General features: G+C 49.0%; 1 protein-coding gene across 1 annotated transcript in view; it reads right to left on the reverse strand.

The window, feature by feature from the left end:
• The window catches only part of mcmdc2 (minichromosome maintenance domain containing 2), a 163955-nt gene that overhangs the window by 43568 nt on the left and 94853 nt on the right, over window positions 1–25534 (reverse strand). The window contains exons 9-10 of the mRNA XM_070884760.1: window positions 8680–8885; window positions 8422–8588 (exon numbers count right to left, since the gene is read on the reverse strand). Of these exons, the coding sequence (XP_070740861.1) occupies window positions 8422–8588; window positions 8680–8885 (373 nt within the window). The remainder of the gene's footprint in view (window positions 1–8421; window positions 8589–8679; window positions 8886–25534) is intronic.

Raw genomic sequence — 25534 nt, forward strand, 5'->3', positions numbered from 1 at the left:
CGTGATCATCTTCAATAAAGAGGACAAGTCCGACTGCGGCAAATACAGAGGAATCTCCATGCTGTCGGACACTGGGAAAGTCATCGCTAGAATCCTCCTCAACCGTCTTCTCCCTGTGGCTGAAGAGCTCCTCCCAGATTCACAATGCGGATTCCGTCCACTAAGGGGTACAACGGACATGATCTTCACGGTGCGACAACTACAAGAGAAATGCAGGGAACAGCACCAACCCTTGTACATGGCCTTCTTTGACCTCACAAAGGCATTTGACACTGTCAACCATGAGAGACTATAGAGCGTCCTCCTCTGTTTCGGCTGCCCCCAAAGGTTTGTCACCACCCTCCACCTACTCCACAACAACATGCGAGCCATGATCCTGACCAAAGGATCCACCACAGACCCAATCCATGTCCGGACCGGGGTCAAGCAGGGATGCGTCATTGCGCCAACGCTCTTCTCGATCTTCCTCACTGCAATACTCCATCTCACTCTCAAAAAGCTCCCCGCTGGAGTGGAACTAAACTATAGAACTAATGGGAACCTGTTCAATCTTCATCGCCTCCAAGCTAGATCCAAGGTCGTCCCATCCTCTGTCTTCGAACTACAGTATACGGACGACGCTTGGGTCTGCACACATTCAGAGGCCGAACTCCAAGCAATGTTCAACATCTTCACCGAGGTGTACGAAAGCATGGGCCTTACATTAAACATCTGTAAGACAAAGGTCCTCCACCAACCTGACACACAGCGCTAACCCCCATCATCAAAATCACCTCGGACAACATAGACCATTTTCCATACCTCTGGAGCCTACTATCAGCAAGGGCAGACATCGACGACGAGGTCCAACACCGCCTCCAGTGTGCCAGCGCAGCATTCGGTCACGTGAGGAAGAGAGTGTTTGAAGACCAGGAACTCAAATCTTGCACCAAGCTTATGGTCTACAGGGCTGTAGTAATACCCGCCCTCCTATATGGCTCAGAGACGTGGACTATATACAGTAGACACCTCAAAGTGCTGGAGAAGTACCACCAACGCAGCCTCCGCAAGATCCTGCATATCCACTGGGAGGATAGATGCACCACATCAGTGTTCTCTATTAGGCCAACATCCCCAGCATCGAAGCACTGACCACATTCGACCAGCTCCATTGGGCGGGTCACATCGTTTGCATGCCCGACACGAGACTCCCAAAGCAAGTGCTCTACTTGGAACTCCTACATGGCAAGCGAGCCCTAGATGGTCAGAGGAAACGTTTCAAGGACACCCTCAAAGCCTGCTTGATAAAGTGCAACATCCCCACCGACACCTGGGAATCTCTGGCCCAAGACCACCCTAAGTGGAGGAAGAGCATCCGGGAGGGCGCTGAGCACCTTGAGTCTTATCGCCAAGAGCATGCAGAAACCAAGTGCACAGCGGAAGGTGCGTGCGGCAAATCAGACTCCCCACCCACCCTTTCCTTCAATAACTGTCTGTTCCACTTGTGACAGAGACTATAATTCCCATATTGGACTGTACAGTTACCTGAGAACTCACTTTTAGAGTGGAAGCAAGTCCCTCGATTTCGAGGGACTGCCGATGATGATAATGACAGGTTGACTCATCTGTTCCTCATTCTCCTTAAATGCAACCGGCAATAGACACGACCTTTAGCCTCCTGCTCAGCTCAGCGCCGGAAAGAGTGCATTGCACCACAAGTTCTCCGCTCCACTGATATAAATTAGCAGGCAGTACCAAAATACTGGGGCTGCCTGCAATCTCTCTGCGGGCAGCCGTTAGCATTGGCTGGCACTTTTACTGGCAGATTTCTGGCCTACTTATTTCTGTGTTTATTACATTGGCTCAGTGCCACTAAAGCACAAGAGACATTACATATTATATTTGTCAAAAGCTGTAAACCTTCTACTTTTTTGTTAACTTAAGACAATGTTCCTCATAACATTTATAATCAGGACTTGCTACCAAAGTTCAGTTGTTACTATGGCACATGTTAATATAAACACCAACTATACCAAAATGTGTTAGAAATTGGGTAAATTCTCTACATTCTATACTCAACAAGTTACTTCCAGATGAGAAATAGAAATGGCCTTTTAGGCTGTTGTCTGCTTAACATAAAAAGGACTGGCTGGAATATACTGTTGGAGTGGTGGAACACCAGTTTGTGTTCCCAATTTCTAACAGTAAATTCTGTAACTCAGCCAAAGCATTCTGGGAAATCTCTAAGTGGATGCGAAGTGCTTTTCTTAAGGGAGAGACAGTCGGTCTTATAGTTACAGGGAGGTAAGGAGGAGTTCTGGACGAGAAACCCAGAAGGACAGGTTTCCCGGACAACCTGCTGAAATTAACAATAAGCCATATTTAAAGGTTTTTCACCAGGTTTCCCGTCCGACAGTCAGCCTTACTGCCTGTTAGCCGGGAAAGTCTGCAGCACAAGGCTGCAGTTGGGGAGCAAGCAGGAGGGAGGGAGAGATCGCGGGGTGGGTGGGGGGGTTATGGAGATCGAGGTCGGGGTTAGAGCGTGGAACTGGTGGGGAGATCATAGTCAAAGGGGGTGATTGTTATATATGTATACTTGTATTTACGCTGTACAGCCACCAGATGGCTCATCCACTGGAATCCCAAGGGATCCCATAATCCCTTGGGAGCACAGGTATTTAAGGAGGCTTCACAGGTTGGAGAGGCACTCTGGAGACATGCAATAAAAGACTTTCTTTGAGCTCACAGTGTTCAGTCTGGCTCTTTCTCCATACACAACAACTGGCGATGAGATACAGATAGCAAACCCAAAGATGCAGAGAACAGTGGGCATCCTGGAGAAATTCTCGGAGGGAGATGATTGGGAAACTTTTGTGGAGCGACTCGACCAATACTTCGTGGCCAACGAGCTAGATGGGAAAGAGAGCGCTGCCAAATGAAGGGCGATCCTCCTCAACTTCTGTGGGCCACCAATGTATGGCCTCATGAAGAATCTGCTCACTCCAGCGAAACCCACGGAGAAATCATACGACGATTTGTGCCCACTGATCCGAGAGCATTTGAACCCGAAGGAAAGCGTTCTGATGGCGAGATACCGGTTCTACACCTGCTAAAGGTCTGAAGGCCAGGAAGTGGCAAGTTATGTCGCCGAGCTAAGACGCCTTGCAGGACATTGCGAATTTGAAGAACATTTGGAGCACATGCTCAGAGACTTTTTTGTACTTGGCATTGGCCATGAAACCATACTTCGCAAACTTTTGACTGCAGAGACCCCAACCTTGAGTAAGACCATAGCGATAGCCCAGGCGTTCATTGCCACCAGTAACAATACGAAGCAAATCTCTCAGCACACAAGTGTTGCTACAAGTACTGTGAACAAAGTGATGTTGTTTTCGAATCGTAACGTACAGGGCAGGTCATACATACCTGCAGCTACACGTCCACAGATGTCTCAGAGTCCACCATCAAGGGTGATGAATGCAAGGCTATTAACACCTTGTTCGTGCTGCAGGGGTGATCATCATTTCCATTCATGCCGATACAAAGAGTACATTTGCAAGGGCTGTGGAACAATGGGACACCTCCAACGAATGTGCAAGCAAGCTGCAAAGCATGTTAAACCTCTAAACCACCATGTTGCAGAGGAGGACAGATCCACGGAGGGTCACGATGAACCAGAGCCTCAGATCGAGGAGGCAGAGGTACATGGGGTGCACACATTCACCACGAATTGTCCCCCAATAATGCTGAATGTTGAATTAAATGGAGTCCCAGTGTCAATGGAGCTGGACACGGGCGCGAGCCAGTCGATCATGGGCAAAAAGACTTTCGAAAGGTTGTGGTGCAACAAGGCCTCAAGGCCAGTCTTAATTCCAGATCGCATGAAACTAAGAACTTACACAAAAGAACTAATTCCTGTAATCGGCAGTACTATTGTAAAGGTCTCCTACGATGGAGCGGTGCACAAGCTATCACTATGGGTGGTACTAGGCGATGGTCCCACGCTGCTCGGCAGGAGCTGGCTGGGAAAGATATGCTGGAACTGGGACGACGTCCGAGCGCTATAGCCCGCTGACGACACTTCGTGTATCCAGGTCTTAAACAAATTTCCTTCGCTGTTCGAACCAGGAATCGGGAAATTCCAAGGAGCAAAAGTACAGATCCACCTAATTCCGGGGGCGCGACCCATCCATCACAAGGCGAGAGCAGTACCGTGCATGATGAGAGTAAGGGTAGAGATCGAGCTAGACCGGCTGCAACGAGAGGGCATCATTTCCCCAATCGAGGTCAGCGAGTGGGCTAGTCCTATCGTCCCAGTCCTCAAGGGAGACGGCACCGTCATAATCTGTGGCGATTACAAAGTAACTATCAATCGTTTCTCCCTACAGGACCAATACCCACTACCAAAGGCCGATGAGCTCTTTGCAATGCTGGTGGGAGGAAAGATGTTAATTGGATATATTCAAGAGGGAGTTGGATATGGCCCTTACGGCTAAGGGGATCAAGGGGTATTGAGAGAAAGCAGGAAAGGGGTACTGAGGGAATAATCAGCCATGATCTTATTGAATGGTGGTGCAGGCTTGAAGGGTCGAATGGCCTACTCCTGCACCTATTTTCTATGTTTATATGAAACTGGATCTGACTTCAGCCTACATGACGCAGGAACTGGAGGAATCATCGAAGGCCCTCACCTGCATCAACACGCACAAAGGTCTTTTTGTTTATAACAGATGCCCGTTTGGAATCCGATCAGCGGCGGCGATATTCCAGAGAAACATGGAAAGCTTACTGAAGTCGGTCTCGCACACCGTGGTCTTCCAGGATGACATCTTGGTCACAGGTCGGAACACAGTCGAGCATCTGCAGAACCTGGAGGAGGTTCTTAGTCGACTCAACCGCGTGGGGTTCAGGTTAAAACGCTCGAAGTACGTCTTCCTGGCGCCTGAAGTGGAGCGGCGGATGGCATCAGGCCCACCAATGCGAAGTCGGAGGCATTCGAGAACGCACCGAGGCCAAAGAATATGACGGAGCTGCGGTCTTTTCTGGGACTCCTGAACTACTTTGGTAACTTCTTACCGGGTCTCAGCACACTGTTAGAACCACTCATGTCTTACTATGAAAAGGGCAAAAGCCAAGAAAATGCCTTTGTAAAAGTGAGAAAATTGTTATGCTCAAACAAATTGCTTGTGTTGTATGATCCATGTAAACATTTGGTACGAGCATGTGATGCGTCGTCATATGGTGTCGGGTGTGTATTGCAACAAGCTAATGATTTCGGGAAACTGCAACCGGTTGCTTATGCATCCAGGAGTCTGTCTAAGGCTGAGAGAGCCTACAGCATGATTGAGAAAGAAGCAATAGCGTGTGTCTATGGGGTAAAGAAAATGCATCAATACCTGTTTGGGCTAAAATTCAAATTGAAAACTGACCATAAGCCACTTATATCCCTGTTCTCAGAGAGTAAAGGGATAAATACCAACGCATCGGCCCGCATCCAGAGATTGGCGCTCGCATTGTCCGCATACAACTACGCCACCCACCACAGGCCAGGCACAGAAAACTGCGCCAATATTCTCAGTCGGCTGCCATTGCCCACCACGGGGGTGGAAATGGTGCAGCCCGCAGATCTAGCCATGGTTATTGAAGCATTTGAGAGTGAGCAATCACCCGTCACTGCCCGGCAGATCAAAACCTGGACAAGCCAGGACCCCTTATTATCTCTAGTCAAAAGCTGTGTGCTTCACGGGAGCTGGTCCAGTGGAAATGCAGGAAGAGATAAAGCCATTCCAGCGGCGCAAAGATGAAATGTCTATACAGGCAGACTGCCTTCTGCGGGACAATCGAGTAGTGGTCCCCAAGAAGGGCAGAGACACCTTCATCAATGACCTCCACAGTACCCACCCAGGCATCGTAATGATGAAAGCGATAGCCAGATCCCACGTGTGGTGGCCCGGTATCGATGCGGACTTAGAGTCTTGCGTTCACAGATGTAATACATGCTCGCAGTTAAGCAATGTACCCAGGGAGGCGCCGCTAGGTTTATGGTCTTGGTCCTCCAAACCGTTGTCTAGGGTACACGTCGGCTCTGCAGGCCCGTTCTTGGGTAAAATGTTCCTTGTGGTTGTAGACGCGTACTCCAAGTGGATTGAATGTGAGATAATGTCGGCTAGCACGTCCGCTGCCACTACAGAAAGCCTGCGGGCCGTGTTTGCCGCACGCGGCGTACCCAATGTCCTGGTGAGCGACAACGGGCCATGTTTTACCAGTGCTGAGTTCAAAGAATTCATGATCCGTAACGGGATCAAACATGTCACATCTACCCCGTTTAAACCAGCGTCCAATGGTCAGACAGAGAGAGCAGTGCAAACCATCAAGCAAGGCTTGAAGAGGGTAATTGAAGGCTCACTGCAGACTCGCCTATCCCGAGTCCTGCTTAGCTACCACATGAAACCCCACTCACTCACTGGGATCCCACCTGCTGAACTGCTCATGAAAAGAGCACTTAACATAGAAACATAGAAAATAGGTGCAGGAGTAGGCCATTCGGCCCTTCTAGCCTGCACCGCCATTCAATGAGTTCATGGCTGAACATGCAACTTCAGTACCCCATTCCTGCTTTCTTGCCATACCCCTTGATCCCCCTAGTAGTAAGGACTTCATCTAACTCCTTTTTGAATATATTTAGTGAATTGGCCTCAACAACTTTCTGTGGTAGAGAATTCCACAGGTTCACCACTCTCTGGGTGAAGAAGTTTCTCCTCATCTCGGTCCTAAATGGCTTCCCCCTTATCCTTAGACTGTGACCCCTGGTTCTGGACTTCCCCAACATTGGGAACATTCTTCCTGCATCTAACCTGTCTAAACCCATCAGAATTTTAAACGTTTCTATGAGGTCCCCTCTCATTCTTCTGAACTCCAGTGAATACAAGCCCAGTTGATCCAGTCTTTCTTGATAGGTCAGTCCCGCCATCCCGGGAATCAGTCTGGTGAACCTTCGCTGCACTCCCTCAATAGCAAAAATGTCCTTCCTCAAGTTAGGAGACCAAAACTGTACACAATACTCCAGGTGTGGCCTCACCAAGGCCCTGTACAACTGTAGTAACACCTCCCTGCCCCTGTACTCAAATCCCCTCGCTATGAAGGCCAACATGCTATTTGCTTTCTTAACCGCCTGCTGTACCTGCATGCCAACCTTCAATGACTGATGTACCATGACACCCAGGTCTCGTTGCACCTCCCCTTTTCCTAATCTGTCACCATTCAGATAATAGTCTGTCTCTCTGTTTTTACCACCAAAGTGGATAACCTCACATTTATCCACATTATACTTCATCTGCCATGCATTTGCCCACTCACCTAACCTATCCAAGTCGCTCTGCAGCCTCATAGCATCCTCCTCGCAGCTCACACTGCCACCCAACTTAGTGTCATCCGCAAATTTGGAGATACTACATTTAATCCCCTCGTCTAAATCATTAATGTACAGTGTAAACAGCTGGGGCCCCAGCACAGAACCTTGCGGTATCCCACTAGTCACTGCCTGCCATTCTGAAAAGTACCCATTTACTCCTACTCTTTGCTTCCTGACTGACAACCAGTTCTCAATCCATGTCAGCACACTACCCCCAATCCCATGTGCTTTAACTTTGCACATTAATCTCTTGTGTGGGACCTTGTCGAAAGCCTTCTTAAAGTCCAAATATACCACATCAACTGGTTCTCCCGTGTCCACTCTACTGGAAACATCCTCAAAAAACCTGTTGGGCCTAGAAGAAACACTCCTGCTCCTCCTGGCTCACAAGCAGTACTATAAATGCACTTACATTATGGATTTGGCCCCTCTTGCCTCCTTTTACCTGCCAGGATTTGCGAGCCCCGGGAAACCCAGCTGAAATGGGTAAAAAAATTAAAAAGCTGTTAAAATGGAAGAATGCAGCCTCCACAAAAAGTTTTTCCAACCAACCCGCCTCCTGAGAGCAGATTGGTGCTTCTGCCCCCCTCCCCGCCCCCCAACCCACCTCTGTTAAAGCCCGAAGTGGGTGCATTGGGGTTGGATTTGGGTTTGAGATTTAAATTTTTATTACTTCTCACCCCAAACCCACCCATTCTTCGGGGTTAAAATTCCTCTCAGTCAGCCTGCGCTATTCTAAAACACTCCAGCAGTATTTAAAGGGGCCTACTGGCAGAGGCCTGGGAGGTTTCTTTCCATCTTTAGGCTGGGGAATAAAGTATAACAGAAAAAAAACCCTTAAGAAATGTGTGTGTAAAGAATTTTTTAACCAAAGAGAAATTCACCAATTTCAACTTTTATTTAATAAAGACCAATTAAAAAAAAAATAAATCAAACACAAAATAATGAGCCAGAAATGTGACACTATGCCGTCTTTGAATGGAACAATAAGCTGCTGCCTGGCTAGGTTGTATTATATGATTTTGTCTTACCACTGACCCAATTACAGCATCTTCCCGTTGCACAGCTTTCTTTTGGTGTGTATCAGCATCAGCCAACGCCCAGAAGTTGCACTGAATTGGAAAGGACATCTGCTGATCAACATCTTCTCCAAACTTTTTTCCAGAAATAAACACTGTGGTACTCCTAGTCTCTAAAACTAACACATACAGTGTGAGAGAAATTTTCAATGCAAAATTCTGTTAAACATTAACAGTTCAGTGCACATAGTAGTGAAGTATACACCATACCTGCCTGGAGTAATTTAAGTTTGTCTTTTTTGTAAGAAAAAAGTTCTCCTATGTAGCAGATACTCCCCTTGGCCAGTAGGGCAGAGCCTGCTTGAACTTTGGCAGTGCCAGTTCCATGTTCGTCTTTGGAAACTGTAGCAAAAATCTCGTATGATGGCAAATGTCGCACTCCACAAGGCACAAGGCTCAGACTATACGTTAACAGCCTGCAGAAAAATACAGAAATGTTCATGAAAACAGGCCCAGATGAAAATCTAACCCAGAGTCTTAAGAGGGGATTTGATCCTCATAGTTAAGATTATTAAAGGCATGGACACCATGTAAAAAATGGGAAGTTGGATGTGATGAGGTTGTGCAGAACTAGGGATCACAAGTACAAACTGAAGAAGCAGGGCTGAGGTTAGATATCTGGAAGTTTTACTTTTCCCATAGGATGATCAACCCGATGCTGGAAGAAGGAGTGAAGTCTGATTCACTACATACCCTCAAGACAGCGTTAGATGGATTTCTGCATAGCAAAGTTATCTCATATGGAAGGTATTTCGTGGATATCATTCTTGGATAATAAAGATGGAGGCTGGGACTTGCCTGATTGCCAATAAGAGGTTGGGGAGGAACTTTGTTTCGAGGACTTCTGAGTTGACTACAGATCTCTGTTTTTTGCCTCTCCCAGATATTTGTCATCATCATCATAGACAGTCCCTCTGAATCGAGGAAGACTTGCTTCCACTCCTGAAGTGAGTTCTTTGGTGGCTGAACAGTCCAATACGAGAGCCACAGACTCTGTCACAGGTGGGACAGATAGTCGTTGAGGGAAGGGATGGGTGGGCTGGTTTGCCGCATGCTCATTCCACTGTCTGCACTTGATTTCTGCATGCTCTCAGCGTTGAGACTCGAGGTGCTCAGCGCCCTCTTGGATGCACTTCCTCCACTTAGGGCGGCCTTGGGCCAGGGACTCCCAGGTGTCAGTGGAGATGTCGCACTTTATCAGGGAGGCTTTGAGAGTGTCCTTGTAGCGTTTCCGCTGCCCACCTTTGGCTCGTTTGCCGTGAAGGAGCTCCAAGTAGAGCACTTGCTTTGGGAGTCTCGTGTCGGGCATGCGGACTATGTGGCCTGCCCAGCGGAGCTGATCGAGTGTGGTCAGTGCTTCAATGCTGGAGATGTTAGCCTGAATGAGGATGCTGATGTTGGTGCGCCTGTCCTCCTAGGGGATTTGTAGGATCTTGCAGAGATATCGTTGGTGATATTTCTCCAGCAACTTGAGGTGTCGACTATACATGGTCCATGTCTCTAAGCCATACATGAGGGCAGGTATTACTACAGCCCTGTAGACCATGGTGGCAGTTTTGAGGGCCTTGTCTTCAAACACAGATATTTGCGGGGGGCTGATGATTGGTGCATAGAGGTGCACTGAAACTTTAGATGGGGCTTGTATGAATGGGCCTTACAGTCTTTGATCATCCTGAACACATAAACATAAACAAGTGCCCAGTCCCCACAATTGCTTAAAAGTTGTCAATCACTATCCAAATACAACCTAGCTTTAAGACAATGTATAAAGCAGATCAAGTCCATTTCTCTAATGAAGTGCCTAATTTATATGGGCGAGAAGCAGACTGTGGGCAGCGGTCTCTCTGACATCAGGAAACTTGTCATGTTATTTCATTTAAATAATTATATTATGTAAAGTGAGGTTTCTCATAGCTGTAGCAAGACCTACTAGATAGAGCCTTTCCGGTAGTTTTTCGAAGAATCTGGGGCGAGATAGCAGAGGAGGTGTCTGCTTCGGGCAATGTGCCAAGGACGGCAGATCAGTGCCGCAAAAAGTTCAGTGATCTGACAAGGATCGTCAGAGTACCATTTTGATTCATGCACAACCTTCATTACTGATGTTATGTATGCAACACTCTACCGCCATCAGAGGGCGCATCTGTTGGAGTCCCAAAGGATACCAGCATCCCTTGGGAGCACTGCATATAAGCAGGCCTCCCATGCTGTGCAAGCACTTAGGAGTCAGAATAGAGAGACTAAGGTCACACTTACTCAAGTCTACAGTAGTCACATTGCTTTATTTGAGACATAACAACTGACGACGAGTAATAGATAACGGACCATCACGTGAAAATGCAGAGAACAGTTGGTATCCTGGAGAAATTCTCAGAAGGTGATGATTGGGAAGCCTTCATGGAGCGACTCAACCAACACTTCGTGGCCAACGAGCTGGAAGGGAATGTGAACACTGCCAGACGAAAGGCGATCCTTCTCAGTGTCTGCGGGGCAACAACCTATGGCCTCGTGAAGAATCTTCTTGCTCCGGTGAAACCAACAACCAAATCATATGAAGAACTGTGTACACTGGTCCGGGAGCACCTAAATCCGAAGGAGAGCGTTCTGATGGCAAGGTATCGATTTAATACATGTCAACGGTCTGAAGGCCAGGAAGTGGCAAGCTATGTCGCCGAACTAAGGCGCCTTGCAGGACATTGCGAATTCAGCGGATTCCTGGAGCAAATGCTAAATGACTTGGCATTGGCCATGCGGTTATCCTTCGCAAACTATTGACTTTTGAAACACCGAACCTGAGCAAAGCCATATCGATAGTCCAGGTATTTATTCCACTAGCGATAACATCAAACAAATTTCGCAGCATAAAGATGCATCGGCAAGTACTGTACACAAAGTAACGTCGTTTTCAGGCAGCAATGCACATGGCAGAACATACACGCCTGCAGCTGCACGACCTCAGATGACTCAGAGTTCACCATCAAGTGTGAATGCGAGGCAATTAACACCTTGTTGGCGCTGCGGAGGTGATCATTGAGCCCATCAATGCCGCTTCAAACGCTATGCGTGCAAAGGCTGTGGAACAATGGGACGCCTCCAGCAAATGTGCAGACGAGCTGCAAACCACCATGTTGCAGAGGAAGACCGATCCATGGCGGATCAAACTGAACTAGAGACTCGAACCGAGGAGGCTCGAACCTTCACCACGAAATGTCCACCGGCATTGACTCAGATTTGGAGTCTTGCGTGCACCAATGCAACTCTTGCTCTCAACTGAGCAATGCGCCCAGGGAGGCACCGCTACATTTGTGGTCATGGCCCTCCAAACCGTGGTCTAGGATCCACGTTGACTTCGCTGGTCCGTTTCTAGGCAAAATGCTTTTGGTTGTTGTGGATGCTTATTCAAAATGGATCGAGTGTATAATAATGTCCGAAAGCACGTCCACTGCCACCATCAAAAGCTACGAGCCATGTTTGCCACGCACGGCCTGCCTGATGTCCTGGTCAGCGACAATTGGCCGTGCTTCACCAGCGCTGAATTTAAGGAATTCATGACCTGCAATGGTATCAAGCACGTCACATCTGCCCCGTTCAAGCACGCATCTAACGGCCAGGCAGAACAGGCAGTCCAAACCATCAAGCAAAGCTTGAAACGCTGTCGGAAGGTTCCCTGCAGACCCGCCTGATCCAAGTCCCGCTCAGCTACCGCACAAGACCCCACTTGCTCACCGGGGTTCCCCCTGCCGAACTGCTCATGAAAAGGGCACTCAAAACAAGGCTCTCTCTAGTTCACCCTGATCTCCATGATCATGTCAAGGGCAGGCGGCATAAACAAAGCATGTACCATGATCGCACAAATTTGTCATGCGATATTGAAGTCAATGACCCTGTATTTGTACTCAACTATGGACATGGTCCCAAATGGCTTGCTGGCACTGTCGTAGCCAAAGAAGGGAATAGGGTGTTTGAGGTCAAACTTGCAAATGGACTAACTTGCAGAAAGCATTTGGACCAAACCAAACTGCGATTCAGACAACCACGAGCAACCTGAAGAGGACACCACCAACTTCGACCCTCCGATAAACACACAAGTGGCAACCAACATCACATTGACCATGAAGCTGAACTCATCATCCCCACCAAGGCCAACTGCGCAGCAGCCCAGCAAAGGCCCAACCAACTCACCTGCATCTGTGTTTGTACCGAGACGATCGACTAGGGAGCAGAAAGCCACAGATCGTCTCACCCTGTAAATAAGTGTACTATTGACTTTGGGGGGGGAGTGTTGTTAGGTATGCAACACCTTGTAACCAGCATTCTACCGCCACCAGAGGGCACATGTGTTGGAGTCCCAACGGATCCCAGCATCCCTTCGGAGCACTGCACATAAGCAGGCCTCCTGTGCTGTGCAAGCATTCTGGAGTCAGAATAAAGAGACTAAGGTCACACTTACTCAAGTCTACAGTGTCATGTATTCAACCAGCATTGTAACCCATGTATAATCCGACCTAAGTTGTATACTGAGAACAATGACCACTAGGTGGTGAACTTGTGGGAGACACTCCTAACCTAGACCTTCAGATATAAAAGAGGAAGCTCCACCCACTTCCTGCACTTGAGTGCTATGAAATAAAGGACAGGTCACAGACTGACCTTCTCTCAAGCATGGGCCTCATGTGCATTTATACTGTATAGTAAGGACGTATTAATGGCGACAAGAAACTGAGATTTAAATCACGCGAGCATGGCCACTAGCAATAACAGGGGCAGTCAGGGACGATCGACTGGCAAGTGACCTTTTGTTTCAAACCGCAGCTCATGCTGGAGGCGTGGAGGCACACACTGAGCTGGAGTTTGCAGAGGTGAGCAAAATACCTGCAGAAATTGCAGAAAGGAACGATGGGGGAAATCGATGGAAGCTGAAGTTCAGCGAGTTCATGTGGAGCACGTATACAGTTCATAAACCAGGACACCACCGATAATGATGAAAGTGCTCCTCAATGGCATCCCAGTATCAATGGAGCTAGACACGGGGGCCAGCCAGTCCCTGATGAGTATCAAACAGTTCGAAAAGTTATGGGCGTCCAAGGCAAGGAGGCCAAAATTATCGGCGATTGACGCACAGCGACGGACTTACACAAAGCAGATCATTCCGGTGCTAGGCAGCGCCACGGTAGTCGTGACCCACAAAGATTTGGAGAACAGACTGCCACTCTGGATTGTCCCAAGGGATGGTCCCGCACTACTGGGGAGGAGTTGGCTTGCTGTCATGAACTGGAAATGGAGCGATGTCAATGCAATTTCCTCTGTGGAGCGAGTATCATGCTCACATATCCTGGACAAATTTGACTCATTATTTCAACCTGGCATTGGCACTTTCATGGGGGCCAAGGCAGTGATTCACATAAACCCGGACGCCAGACCAGTACACCACAAGGCCAAAGCGGTGCCGTACGTGATGCGGGAAAAGATAGAAGGCGAATTGGACCGCCTGCTGAGGGAAGGCATCATCTCGCCAGTCGAATTCAGTGACTGGGCGAGCCCGATTGTGCCGGTGCTCAAGACGGATGGGTCGGTCAGGATATGTGCCGATTACAAGGCCACCATCAATCGGGTGTCACTCTAAGACCAGTACCCGCTACCGAGAGCGGAGGACCTCTTTGCGACGCTATCCGGTGGCAAACTTTTTTCAAAATTGGACTTGACCTCAGCTTACATGACCCAGGAGCTGGTGAGTGAGTCGAAGAAGTTGACCACCATCACGACACACAAGGGGTTGTTTGAGTACAACAGATGTTCATTCGGGATTCGCTCGGCCGCCGCGATCTTCCAACGAAATATGGAAAGCCTCCTCAAGTCGATTCCAGGGATGGTGGTTTTTCAGGATGACATCCTCATTACGGGTTACGATACTGAAGAACACCTCCACAACCTGGAGGAGGTGCTACGCAGACTGGACCGGGTAGGGCTGCGACTGAAAAAGGCGAAGTGCGTCTTCCTAGCTCCAGAGGTAGAATTCCTGGGGATGAGGGTAGCAGCAGATGGGATCAGCCCTACTGCGTCCAAGACGGAAGCGATCCAGAAAGCACCCAGACCCCGTAACACGACGGAGCTGCGTTCATTCCTGGGGCTCCTGAACTATTTTGGTAACTTTCTTCCCAAATTGAGCACGCTGCTAGAGCTGCTACACGTGCTCCTACGCAAAGGTCGCGAATGGGTCTGGGGGGACAGCCAGGAAAGGGCTTTTAATAGAGCACGCAAATTGTTATGTTCCAACAATCTGTTAACGCTATATGATCCGTGTAAGAAACTTGTGTTAACGTGCGATGCGTCGTCCTATGGTGTCGGGTGTGTGTTGCAGCATGTCAATGCCAAGGGTCAGTTACAGCCGGTAGCTTATGCCTCCAGAAGTCTGTCCCAGGCAGAAAGGGGCTACGGGATGGTAGAAAAGGAGGCGCTCGCATGTGTATATGCGGTAAAGAAAATGCACCAGTACCTGTTTGGCAGGAAATTTGAGCTGGAGACAGATCACAAACCCCTAACGTCCCTTTTGGCCGACAACAAGGCCATAAATGCAAACGCATCGGCCCGCATACAGAGGTGGGCACTCACGTTAGCCGGCTATGACTACGCAATTCGGCACAGACCGGGCACCGAAAACTGCGCCGATGCACTCAGCAGGCTCCCACTAGCCACCACTGAGGGGGCTACCGAGCATGCTGCTGAGATGGTCATGGCTGTTGAAGCTTTCGGAAGCGAAGGCTCACCCGTGACAGCCCGTCAGATTAAAGTCTGGACAAATAGAGACCCGCTATTGTCTCTAGTCAAGAAATGTGTCCTGAATAGGGACTGGGCAGCCACGTACAGGGCATGCCCTGAGAAATTGAAACCATTTCACAGGCGCAAAGATGAACTCTCGATTCAGGCCGATTGCCTACTGTGGGGAAACCGTGTAATCATGCCCCAGATGGGCAGAAAGATGTTCATCAGAGAAGTCCACAATGGGCACCCGGCCATTGTCACGATGAAGGCAATTGCCAGGTCACACGTTTGGTGGCCAGGGATAGACGCAGATCTGGAACTTTGTGTTTGCAGGTGCAACACGTGTGCCCAGCTGGGCAATGCACCCAGGGAAGCCCCCCTTAGCCCCTGGCCATGGCCCGCCAAGCCTTGGTCATGCATCCATGTGGACTACGCAGGTCCTTTCATGGGGAAAATGTTTTTGGTTGTAGTAGACGCCTACTCCAAATGGATCGAGTGTGACATTTTAAATTCAAGCACATCCTCTGCCACCGTAGAAAGCCTACGGGCAATGTTCGCCGCCCACGGTCTACCGGACATCTTGGTCAGCGACAATGGCCCATGCTTCACAAGCACTGAATTCCAGGACTTCATGGCAGGCAGTGGAATTAACCATGTTAGAATGGCACCGTTCAAGCCGGCCTCAAACGGCCAGGCAGAACGAGCAGTGCAGATAATCAAACAGGGGATGCTCAGAATCCAAGGGGGTTCCCTACAATGCCGCTTATCACGCCTCCTGTTGGCCTACAGATCCCGACCACACTCGCTCACAGGGGTTCCACCCGCAGAGCTGCTAATGAAAAGGACGCTCAAAACCCGGTTATCCCTCATACACCCCACCATGAAAGAAATTGTCGAGAGCAGGCACCAGTCACAATATGACTACCATGACAGGAATGCGCGGGCGCGATGTATTGATGTAAATGACCCTGTTTTTGTCCTCAACTACGCTGCAGGGCCCAAATGGCTCACAGACACTGTGGTTGCCAAAGAGGGAAATAGGATTCTGGTAGTTAAACTTACCAATGGACAAATCTGCCGCAAACATGTGGATGAAACAAAAAGGAGGTTTAGCAACGCAATAGAAGAAGCAGAGGAAGAACATGATGTAGAGTTCACTCCACCACAGGTGACCGAACACAGGAACCAAAGGGAGGAGAGCCCAGTCACTGTGGGCAGTCCGGACAGGCCTGAGGCATCGCAAACAGCAGACGCTCAGGCCAGCGCCCAACAATCGGAGCCCCAACTCAGGCGCTCTACAAGGGAGCGTAAACCACCAGAGAGACTCAACCTGTGATCCCAATAAGACTTTGGGGGGAGAGATGATGTCATGTATTCAACCAGTATTGTAACCCATGTATAATCCGACCTAAGTTCTACACTGAGAACAATGACCACTAGGTGGTGAACTTGTGGGAGACACTCCTAACCTAGACCTTCAGATATGAAAGGGGAAGCTCCACCCACTTCCTGCACTTGATTGCTATGAAATAAAGGACAGGTCACAGACTGACCTTCTCTCAAGCATGGGCCTCATGTGCATTTATACTGTATAGTAAGGACGTATTATACAGTACTCTGTCACATTGCTTTATTTGAGACATAACAATTGAAATTATCAATCTGATAGACTATTTGTTCTGATGCTGTTGCTGGGTCTCAGCTCCGTGTGGGTTGCGTCCTAAAATGCATGACATATAGATAGGCTTCGTTTGGCACCCGAATTACCATGAATAATTTTTACACGTTTTTAAGATTGCTTTCTAAGATCTCATAAGATGTTCCCACACTTCGAAGTACTTGTGATGGATCACATGCAACTTCCAAGGCAATTAAACAGAGGATTGAATTACATTATCGCAGTATGGTATAAGTGCTTCGGTGGCTATCTGTGTGCCAGAAGAGCAGATGGACCCTCAGGTAAACATTCCCATTTTCATCTTCACAGGCAAAAAGGGCGCATAATCGTGGCGAGCAGCTGCAGACAGGCAGACCTCAAACCCTCCCACTAACGGATGTCGAGGAGCATGTGGCAGCTCTCATCGATCCGGACCGTCGGACAACTGCCCATGGGGCTGCTGACACCTGCCTGGAAATTATCATTGTGTGCTATCAAATAATACAAGCAGGAGCCAATAATTACAAAATAATGGTACTTAGACACCACATATTATTGTTATTCAATGCTAAGTAACTGCTCTGCTTTGTTGGTTTTTGCAAGCATTTGATATGCAAACTTCAGCAATTGAACAATGCCACTGATAATCCTTTCCTTGTCCATTAATTTTTAATCTTTAATCTGTAAATGGAAATTCCATGTACTCTCCAGTGCAACAGTGGAGGGAATTTTAACTTCCATAGATGGGTGGGCGGGAAGTTAAACTTAATGGGGGAGAAATTGGCCTCCTTTGTGCCTCCTGTTAGCACCTACGGGGGGCGAGAATGGGGCACTACCAGCTCTGCGACCAAGCGCACGAGAGTACCAATGCCCACAAACTTGCCGTGGAGGTTTGTGGCGGCAATAACCCCTAGCGCCATAATCTCCAGCGCCCCAGAGATCCAGCTGTGCAGTGCCCCAGTAGAGCCCCAGATGTGAACTATGGTTCCACCCCTCTGCAGCATCGCCGGGCATCAACACTGGCAGCTGCAGAAGGTATTGCAAGGGAGGCTGGACGCTTGGGGAGCGCTATTTAAAAGTGATGCCGCTTGGGTAAGGAATAATTTTGTTTTCAGGCTCTTAGATGATTTTTTCCCCCATTTTTTTCTGCTGTGATTGATCAGCCCTGCTGATCATTGTGGATCGAGGCTGCAGTCGGTGACGAGGGAAATCCTGCAGCGATGGTCCTTCTCTTTAAGGGAGTGAAAGAGCCTACAATCCCGACAGCGCTGCACTCGACATTGTGCAGAGCTGCACCATTACTGTGGTGTCCTTACACCTTACTATAGAATCACATGAGGCATGTACTACAGACAAAGTCACTACGTGACCTGAACCTTTATTCCCAGGACCAAGAAGTGCTGACCCTGCGTGAGACCTCCCTTTATATACCTGGATGACCAGGTGAGGAGTGTCTCCCACAAGTTCACCCCCTGTGGTCAAGGTGTGCATTACTCAGGTGTATATAGTGTACAGTGTTGTTACATAAGGGTTACAGTTATGTGAAGGTTACAAACATGACATCGCCTCTCCCCAACGACTTTGGGTCAAAGATTGAGTCTTTCAGGCGGTCGACACTCTCCCGTGGAGCGCCGCAGTTGGGGCTCTGGTGGTTGGGCCTTGGCATGCGTCTCTGTTGCCTGAGGTGATTCCGGCCTGTCCGGGCTGGCCACATGGACTGTGCATGCTGGTGAATGTCCTTATTGCTTGTTCACTGGCAGTGGTGTGGGTGACATTTCATGATCTTCCTCAGGTTCCTCAGTGTCCATGCTGAACCTTTTCTTTAATTGGTCCAGATGTTTGCGGCATATCTGCCCATTGTTAAGTCTGACCACGATGACTCTATTCCCCTCTTTGGCAATTACAGTACCCTCAAGCCACTTGGGTCCCAAAGCATGATTGAGAACGAATACAGGGTCATCGATTTCTATGCATCTCCCCAGAGTTGCGATCATGGCATGCGATTTGGGACTGGCGCTTGCCCTCAACAATGTCCGACAGAGCTGGATGAATGAGGGACAGCCGCGTTTTAAGCATGCGTTTCGTGAGTAGTTCCACGGGCGGGACTCCCGTGAGCGAATGCGCCGGGACCTATAGGCCAACAGGAGGCGCGATAGGCGGTACTGAAGGGAGGGTCCTTGAATCCGGAGCATGCCCTGTTTTATGATTTGAACTGCAAGTTCCGCCTGGCCATTGGAAGCCGGCTTGAACGGTGCTGTCCTGACGTGTTTGATACCATTAGCCGACATAAACTCCTGGAATTTATAGCTAGTGAAACACGGACCTTTGTCACTAACCAGAATGTCCGGCAAGCCGTGGGTCGCAAAGACCGTACGCAGACTCTCCACGGTGGTGGATGTCGTGCACGAATTCAATATGATGCACTCGATCCATTTCGAGTATGCATCGACAACAATCAGGAACATTTTTCCCATGAACGGGCCCGCGTAGCCTACGTGAATACGTGACCATGGCCTGGTGGACCAGGGCCACGGGCTGAGTGGGGCCTCTCTGGGGGCTTTTCCTAGCTGAGCACACGTCGTGCACCTGCGAACCCAGTGTTCCAGGTCTGAGTCAATTCGCGGCCACCATACATGTGACCGGGCAAAGGCCATCATTAGCACGATGCCTGGGTGCTCGCTGTGGAGTTCCCTGATGAATGCTTCCCTTCCTTTCTGGGGCATGATACCCGGCTGCCCCATAGCAGGCAGTCTTGGATGGAGAGCTCATCCATCCATCTGTGAAACAGCCTGACCTTCTCGGGGCACGCTCCGTGTGCGGGTACCCAATCCCCAGTCAGGACACCTTTCTTTATCATGGATAGGAGGGGATCTCTGTTGGTCCAAATTTTGATCTGGCGGGCTGTGATGGGGGAGCCTGCAGTGTCGAAATCCTCAATGGCCATGACCATCTCTGCGCTTTGCTCCGACGTCCCCTCGGTGGTCGCCAGTGGGAGCCTGCTGAGCGCGTCAGCACAATTTTCAGTGCCTGGCCGGTGCCATATGGTGTAGTCATACGCAGCCAGCGTGAGGGCCCACCTCTGTATGCGAGCTGACGCATTGGCATTGACAGCCTTGCTGTCGGACAACAGGGATGTTAACAGTTTGTGGTCCGTTTCTAACTCGAACCTTCCGCCGAAAAGGTACTGGTGCTTCTTTTTCACCCCGTAGACACATTCGAGTGCTTCCTTTTCAACCATCCCATATCCCCATTCTGCCTGGGAGAGCGACCTGGAGGCATAAGCCACAGGTTGGAGTTGGCCCTCATCATTAATCTGCTGCAACACGCACCCAACCCCATAGGATGATGCATCACATGTTAAAACCAGTTTCTTACAGGGGTTGTACAAGGTCAACAGCTTGTTAGAACAAAGCAGATTCCACGCCCGATTGAAAGCCCGTTCTTGACAGTTCCCCCAAAACCATTCACAACCCTTATGCAAGAGCACATGCAGTGGCTCCAACAATGTGCTTAAGTTCGGCAGAAAGTTCCCGAATTAGTTCAATGGTCCCAGAAATGACCGCAACTCTGATGTGTTGCCGGGCCTGGGCGCACGACGGATCACCTCCGTTTTGGATTCGGTAGGCTGGATCCCGTCTGTGGCAACCCTCCTGCCCAAAAACTCGACCTCTGGGACCAAAAACACACGCTTGGATTTCTTTAGTCACAAGCCTACCCGGTCCAGTTGGCGTAGCACCTCCTCCAGGTTGTGGTGGTGTTCCTCGGTGTCTCGACCCGTGATTAGGATGTCATCTTGGAATACGATTGTTCCAGGGATTTCTTCTGGAAGATAGCGGCCGCTGAACGAATGCCAAACGGACACCTGTTGTAAACGAATAGCCCCTTGTGCATAGTGATGGTGGTCAGAAGCTTGGATTCTTCAGCCAGTTCCTGAGTCATGTAGGCTGAAGTGAGGTCCAAATTGGTGTACAGCTTGCCACCTGCCAGCGTGGCAAAAAGGTCCTCCGCTCTCGGAAGCGGGTATTGGTCCTGTAGTGACACTCGATTGATGGTGGTCTTGTAGTCGCCACAAATCCTGACCGAGCCATCCGCTTTAAGGACAGGAACGATGGGGCTTGCCCAGTCACTGAATTCACAGTTGAAATTATGCCCTCTCTTAGCAACCTGTCCAACTCAGTCTCAATTCTCTCACGCATCACATACGGCACGGCTCTGGCTTTGTGGTGCACTGGTCTGGCGTCCGGGGTGATGCGTATCACTACTTTAGTGCCCTTAAAAGTCCCGACACCTGGTTGAAAAAGTGGTTCGAATTTCTGTAGGACCTGGGAGCATGAATTTCGCCACACAGATGAAATGGCGTGCACATCCCCCCATTTCCAGTTCATCTTGGCTAACCAGCTCCTCCCAAGAGCACGGGACCATTCCCCGGGACAATCCAGAGTGGCAGCCGGTTCTCCGATCCATTGTGTTTGTCCACCAAGTTTGCACTGCCTAGTACTGGGATGATCTCTCTGGTGTACGTCCGTAATTGCGTGTCAATGCACTCCAGTTTGGGCCTGTTAGTTTTGAGTGGCCAAATTGTTGGGCACTTATAAATGACTGGCTGGCTCCTGTGTCCAGCTCCATGCGTACCGGGATGCCATTTAATAGGTGCCGTTTTGGTATACGAGCTGTGGACGTCTGCCACATGAACCCGCTGGACTTCAGCGTCCATAGCTTTGCCCCAAGCATCACCCTGCCTTGCAGACCCTTCGTCTGGTTCCTCTGCCTCGTAAACTAGCCTCGCTACGGACTTTCTGCACATTCTGGCCAGATGTCCACTGAAGTTACAGTTTCTGCAGATAAATTGCTGAAACCTACAGGTTCTCGCAGCATGTTTGCCACCGCACCTCCAGCATGAGCTGAGATTGTTGTGAACAAAGGAACTGTTACCAGGCATTCCTCTCTGATTGTCTCTTTGATTACTCCTGAGCCTTCTGTTGCTGAGTGTCAATGGTCCCATCCCGGGACGCATTGTCCCTTGTGATGGCGTGAATTGCCGATCCCCCTGCCATTGTCTGTGATGCTGGCCCACCCTAGAGTCTGTTGCTGCCTGGGCGGTGTCAAATTGCCCTTGCCTGCCTGCGGGATTCTGATTCTCATTTACAATGTTAACTCCCTGGTCCATCGCCATGTTGGAACCAGGGCTGCGTGCGTAAATTATCTTGGTCTCCTCTTCCCCTGCCATGAAGGTCTGAGCTATCAATGTTGCCCTTTCCAAAGTCAAGTCCTTGGTCTCAATAAGTTTCCTGAAAATCCCAGCACGACCAATGCCCTTAATGAAGAAATCCCTTAACATCTCCCCCCTGCAGGCATCTGTGAATTTGCAGAGGCTGGCCAAACGCCGAAGGTCTGCAACGAAGTCCCTTCCGACGCCGGTGTGTGTAGAACCGGTGCCGGGCCATGTGTATCATGTGTATACTGCTTGCCGGTTTGAGGTGCTCACCGATCAGAGTGCTGAGCTCTTCAAAAGACTTGTCCGCCGGCTTCTCGGGTGCGAGCAGGTCTTTCATCAGCGCATACGTCTTGGATCCACAACTGGTCAGTAGATGCGCCCTCCGCTTGCCAGCCGCTTCCTCTCCCAGCCAGTCCTTCATGACAAAGCTCTGCTGGAGCCTCTCAATGAAATCGTCCCAGTCCTCACCAACACAGTTCCTCTGTGATACTGGTGGCCATCCTCGTGGGTCGTTGATTCTGGTTTCTCATCGCCAAATGTGGTGTCCTTACACCTTACTATAGAATCACACGAGGCATGTACTGCAGATAAAGTCACTACGTGACCTGAACCTTTATTCCCAGGACCAAGAAGTGCTGACCCTGCGTGGAACCTCCCTTTATATACCTGGATGACCAGGTGAGGAGTGTCTCCCACAAGTTCACCCCCTGTGGTCAAGGTGTGCATTACTCAGGTGTATACAGTGTACAGTGTTGTTACATAAGGGTTACAGTTATGTGAAGGTTACAAACATGATAACTGCCGCCCCTCCTGCCTGCTTTACTGCTCCAAGAGAAGTGGTAGCACTTGATTTAGTGCTCCACTTATTTCCTGGAGCACCAAGTCAGAGGTTTGTGTCGACTTTACTTGCATAGCGCCCGACGATACTTTTGCACTACCACAAAGGTTATCGTCCCAAACGGGGCGCTACGCAATTTCGGTCCCAATGATTTTTCGATTGCGACCACAACACGGCTCCAACACATCCATTTCCAGGTTGAACAGAGGCGCATTTGACTGCTTCTGAGTAAACTACCTGCTGACATCGGGGCTTTAATTATTACAGGCGGACAGGTACCTATTGGTACAATTTAATATCATTAGGAGACGTTAATGAGGGGTTTTAAATTGAATTTAACACTTAGGTTTAAATTTAATGTCTCCAGCACTGGCTTCCTGGGGCTCAGGAAACTGACCAGTGAGACGTAGGTGAGATTGAGTCGCAATTCAGGTGGTCTTTAAACTTGTCATTGCCCCATCTGAATAAAAGCCCACTTACCAGCAAAGATGAAGCCCATGGAATAAAAGGACAGTGGCAGCATGGATATGAAATTGGCTAAGTGACAGGAATCAGAGTAGCGGTGAACAGTTGATTTTGGACTGGAGGAAGGTATACAGTGGTGATCCCCAGGGGTCGGTTCTAGGACCACTGCTTTTCTTGATGTATATTAATGACTTGGACATGGGTGTACAGGGCACAATTTCAAAATTTGCAGATGACACAAAACTTGGAAGTGCAATGAACAGTGAGCAGGAGAGTGATAGAGTTCAGAAAGACATAGACAGGCTGGTGAAATGGGTGGACACGTGGCAGATGAAATTTAGTGTAGAAAAGTGTGAAGTGATACAATTTGGTAGAATGAGGAGAGGATATATAAACTAAATGGTATAATCCTAAAGGGGGTGCACGAACAGAGAGACCTGGGGGTACGTGTACACAAATTATTGAAGGTGGCAGGGCAGATTGAGAAAGCAATTAAAAAGGCTTACGGGATCTTGGGTTTCGTAAATATAGAGTACAAAAGTGTGGAAATTATGATGGACCTGTATAAAATACTGGTTCGGCCCCACTGGAGTGCTGTGTCCAATTCTGGGCACCACACTATAGGAAGGATGTGAAGGTCTTAGAGAAGGTGCAGAAAAGATTTACGAGAATGATTCCAGCATTGTACTTCAGTTATGTTGACAGACTGGAGAAGCTGGGGTTGTTCTCCTTGGAGCAGAGAAGATTCAGATGAGATTTGATAGAGGTGTTCAAAATCATGAGGGGTCTCGACAAGTAGATAGAGAGAAACTGTTCCCATTGGCAGAAGAGTCGAGAACCAGAGGACTCAGATTTAAGGTGATTGGCAAAAGAACCATAAGAAATAGGAGCAAGAGTAGGCCATTTGGCCCCTCGAGCCTGCTCCGCCATTTAATAAGATCATGGCTGATCTGATCTTGGGCTCAGCTCCACTTCCCTGCCAGCTCCCCATAACCATTCATAGAAAATAGGTGCAGGAGTAGGCCATTCGACCCTTCAAGCCTGTACCACCATTCAATAAGATCATGGCTGATCATTCCCTCAGGACCCCTTTCCTGCTTTCTCTCCATACCCCTTGATCCCTTTAGCCGTAAGGGACATATCGAACACCCTCTTCAATATATCCAATGAACTGGCATCAACAACACTGTGCGGTAGGGAATTCCACAGGTTAACAACTCTCTGAGTGAAGAAGTTTCTCCTCATCTCAGTCCTAAATGGCCTATCCCTTATCCTTAGACTGTGTCCCCTGGTTCTGGACTTCCCAAACATCGGGAACATTCTTTCCGCATCTAACCTGTCCAGTCCCGTCAGAATCTTATATGTTTCTATGAGATCCCCTCTCATCCTTCTAAACTCCAGTGTATAAAGGCCCAGTTGATCCAGTCTCTCCTCATAGGGCTATCACGGGAATCAGTCTGGTGAACCTTCACTGCACTCACTCAATAGCAAGAACGTCCTTCCTCAGATTAGGAGAACAAAACTGAACAAAATATTCCAGGTGAGCCCTCACCAAGGCCCTGTACAACTGCAGTAAGACCTCCCTGCTCCTATACTCAAATCCCCTAGCTATGAAGGCCAACATACCATTTGCCTTCTTCACCGCCTGCTATACCTGCATGCCAACTTTACTGATGAACCATGACACCCAGGTCTCGTTGCACTTCCCCTTTTCCTAATCTGCCACCATTCAGATAATATTCTGCCTTTGTGTTTTTGTCCCCAAAGTGGATAACCTCACATTTATCCACATTGTACTGCATCTGCCATGTATTTGCCCACTCACCTAACCTGTCCAAGTCACCCTGCAGCCTCTTAGCATCCTCTTCACAGCTCACCGCCACCCAGTTTAGTGTCATCTGCAAACTTGGAGATATTACACTCAATTCCTTCATCTAAATTATTAATGTATATTGTAAAGAGCTGGGGTCCTAGCACTGAGCCCTGCGGCACCCCACTAGTCACTGCCTGCCATTCTGAAAAGGACCCGTTTTTCCCGACTTTCTGCTTCCTGTCTGCCAACCAGTTCTCTATCCACGTCAGTACATTAAAACTAATACCAGGTGTTTTAATTTTGCACACCAATCTCTTGTGT

This window comes from Pristiophorus japonicus, chromosome 1 (genome assembly GCF_044704955.1).
Source record: "Pristiophorus japonicus isolate sPriJap1 chromosome 1, sPriJap1.hap1, whole genome shotgun sequence".
In the NCBI taxonomy this organism is placed as follows: Eukaryota; Metazoa; Chordata; class Chondrichthyes; family Pristiophoridae; genus Pristiophorus; species Pristiophorus japonicus.